Genomic DNA, 3785 nt, shown 5'->3' with positions numbered 1-3785 from the left:
TGTATATATATATATATATATATATATACATACACACTATAACAGTAATTTACTCAGATTTATTTCGACAGCATGGATACTTCTTTAGAAATAACAAAAGCTATTGTTGCGTCAGCGAGGTCACGTGACTAGTATCACGCCACTTCTTTCTCAAACCTTCGGGAGATTACTAGATTGGGGGTTGTCTGGTATATATAAGATGGCCACAACGTGACGGGATAATGTGTGTAGGTAGTGCGTAATTGAACTGCAGTCAGAGAGTATTGTAGAAGTCGAGCTCGTGAGTTATAGCGCGACTGTTGAAATTAAGTGTATCGGTAAAGTTGTATTCAGAAAGAATAAACCAGTTTTATTTAAGAAAGGACTTGTGTCGCTAAAGTTTCGTCGGAACGAATTTACGGAAAATTAACTAACGACTGGAGGCGTAACACTATAAAATCGCCCCTCACTTAGTTTTTGTAGGTTCATTTGTTTTTGTATACTTACACGCATCAAGTAAACTGAAGATAGCAGTTTTGCAGATATTGAGATAATATTACACAGAACGACTATGTACTATTTGCATTTCTCTTTCTGACGTAAACATGTTATTGTATGCTATTCCCATCACATTTCTTTCTAATTTTGCCATCCAACACACAAAATCGCTTCTTAAGCGTGGATTACATGGTTGATAAAAGTAATAAATGAACACAAGATAATTACTGCATTCAAGACTTAAGCAACTGTAGAAATTTTTGACACATTCCACCTAATTTAAGAAACTTCTAAACAGAGGTGTGTATAAGTAGCACTTCGTACCCATCTCTTGTCTCCCACAAATCGCAGCCTAAGAGGCCTTTCCTCAATACCAAAACTCATGAACTGAACTGGATTGATAGCAGCCAAACATATCTGAAATGTTCATTTGTGTGTACTTGTCTTTGACTAGAGATTCGTAAATGCTAAAAGAATGTGAAGAAAGAAAAATCTATTGTCAAATGTGATTTTATCACGTATGTTAATCTCAGAATTTATTGATCCATAACTAGTTAATAGTTTAGTAACAGCTTAAATGTTATAGCATAATGGTCATGTTGTTTTGTTTTGTATTTTGTAAATGAACAACTCAAACTGCCCCATTAATCTTAGCTTAGTTACAACATAAGTGAGGAAGGATCTTTCTAGAAAACTTCCTTAATTTTAAATAACTGAAATACAATAACATAGAAAATAAACTTTATTTAAACCTGGAAATCTATATATATATAGGATAGAGCTTTGAAAAAAATGCAGATGGCAGCTTTAACAGTTGTGATCAGACTTGTTTGTCTTGAAACTCAATGCTAGTTCCAGAATGAAATGACACTAACTTAAACAGAGGGCTGAATTTTTGGAAAAGGCAGATGTAACTTTATTATGAGTACTGTATTTGGGAAGTTTAACAAGTATAATACTAGTAGTAAGAGATTCTATGTATGGTGCATACAATTTATTTTTGTTTCCATGTTTTAAAATAATAACTTTTTAAGAAAAATGTGCTATTACTATCACAAGAGAGAAATGAAAACCTAAAGTAAAAAAAAACACCATTTGTTGGAATAACTGTTCTTATAATACAAACGTTCAACAAACCAGGGCATCTTATGCAACACAAAGTACAATAGCTACAGCACTGAATGGATATCAATTTCCATATGTGTTATCAAAAGATAGATTTCAAAAATTTAGTCTGCTTCAAGTGCAGTATCAGTTTCAAACTAGTCACAGGACAAGCTGATTCTGTGCGCGGGATGAATACAATTTAATAATAACACCAATGTTTTTCACATTTTTTAAGATCTGATTCTGATAAATGTAGGGAACTGAATTTTTGTGTTTTACCTAAAAGTTGTATGAGAAGTGATACACTAGCTTCATGATTTAGTGATCAACATGTTAGTGAAAAATTAAGTCTCGTTTTTTTTTCTTTTTCAGGGCTACTTTGGAGCAGTGGGTTGTGTTGTTCAACTTTTAGAAACCTGACACTAATGTTTTATTGTGTCAAAATAAATAGTAGGTGATACTGTTCTCAAACAAATGAAGCCAACATTCTAATTAAGAAACTATCTTTAAGATAATCAAAACATGCCAGTGGTTTAAATGACACTCTTCTTTACAAAAAATAAAACATTTAATACCAGAGTTACAAAATACTAAGCTACTGGTATAACTAATAAGAGGAAAATATCTCTGCAAAGTGTTAATGTTTGGTATATGAGTGACAGATTACTCAGTTGCTTGCACATTTTTTTGCTAAAATAATTTAAACTATGCAATATTCATTTTGAAATACAACTCATCTTAAAAATCACAGCACTAAAACATATGCTATTAACATTCCTTTACTTTGTCTGAAAAAATTAAATTACAAGATTTTGAACTTGTAAATATTAGAATTAAATGTAATAAAAACATTACACTACAGTAAATTAAATCAGACAATCATCTTATGTTAATTAAATTTTTCTCACTGTAGTGTACTTTTTACATAATCTTGACATGTATATGAAATATATGTATTTCTTTTTTTCACATTTAAAGTAAAAGTTCCTTCATATGATTTATGTTTTTCTTTCTCTCTCTCTCTAGGAATACAAAATAATGATCAGAATTAAGACACTTGCAGAAAGTTGCAATAGATATAACCCTGGATTTGGCAAAGAGGTGGGACCTTCAACGTACCAAGTCATTCTTATTATTTTATGTCCATTACTAGTTGTGGGTGTCTGATAGTAAATTTTGATACCAAGTAATTGTACAGATAGATCTAATTAATATTATATAAAATTATTCCATGGTACCATATAAAAACATTCAAACAGCTTCCTTTGAGATCTTAAAAATTACAACTTATTTGGAAAATGCAAGCTGAATAAAATGAAACTCGCCCATTTACATAAAATTTGTTTTTCTTAGCTCAGTAATGCATATAAATTATTGCTTTCGATAATAAGTAAAATGATATTACCTACCAGGGTAGTTTGATGTTATGCAGTATCACTCAACCAATCCCTGTGGCATGCTGTTTGATATATTTATGTAATCATCACCGTTCTGTGGAACTGATTTTATTAATAATATATTTTTTTAAGGTTTTGACTTATATATATCTAAATCACATGTATGTATATCACAATGATAAAAAAAATAAGTCCAAGTCCACTGAGAGGCAACTAATTCAGAAATAGAGATATAGAAAAATAAATATATGTTAGTGGTAAGGAATGAGGCATTGTAAGCTTATCCTGTGATAATACCACTGAGATAATTTAAGGTCAATTTCATGATCATGTCCTTTATAATTTTACATAAGAAGGTCACTGCACCTTTGAAGGGTCATGAAAGGTTAAAAGCATTAAAATAAAAGTCTAGCTAAGGAAAGTAACACAGATGCATTGTGCTGCAGCTGCTCCCAAACTATACACCTGGAAAAAAGTTAAGCACCCCCGTGTTTTTTTCAAGTGATTCAGATTCGACGTTCTTGTAACTGATTATATATTACCATTCAATCTAAACGTGTTTATCAAATGAAATTATGCATTATTGGGCACAAGAAAACAAGATTATCACCGTAAAATAACAATTTTTAATTTACATATCATGACATCAAAATATGGACAGTTTTCACGCTTAAAATTATCTTTAATAAGTAGTGTCAGTGAAAGCTCAAAAACGTTATTGAATTGTCAAATCACATTACAAAATGTCAATCATGACCCACACATCGAAAAGTCAATATCGGGTATATCCACCGTTTGCCTGGA

The 3785-nt window shown here is 31.1% G+C and overlaps 1 protein-coding gene across 1 annotated transcript in view; it reads left to right on the top strand.

The window, feature by feature from the left end:
- Positions 1 to 3560, top strand: part of LOC106459386 (pantothenate kinase 3-like) — an 18784-nt gene extending 15224 nt beyond the window's left edge. Inside the window, exons 9-10 of the mRNA XM_013919001.2 lie at positions 1957 to 2034; positions 2611 to 3560. Coding sequence (XP_013774455.1) covers positions 1957 to 2004 — 48 coding nt within the window. The 3' untranslated portion in view covers positions 2005 to 2034; positions 2611 to 3560. The remainder of the gene's footprint in view (positions 1 to 1956; positions 2035 to 2610) is intronic.
- The last annotated feature ends 225 nt before the right edge of the window (positions 3561 to 3785 follow it).

This window comes from Limulus polyphemus, unplaced genomic scaffold, assembly GCF_000517525.1.
Source record: "Limulus polyphemus unplaced genomic scaffold, Limulus_polyphemus-2.1.2 Scaffold599, whole genome shotgun sequence".
Lineage (NCBI taxonomy): Eukaryota > Metazoa > Arthropoda > Merostomata > Xiphosura > Limulidae > Limulus > Limulus polyphemus.
This window is presented reverse-complemented; position numbering and strand designations above follow the sequence as displayed.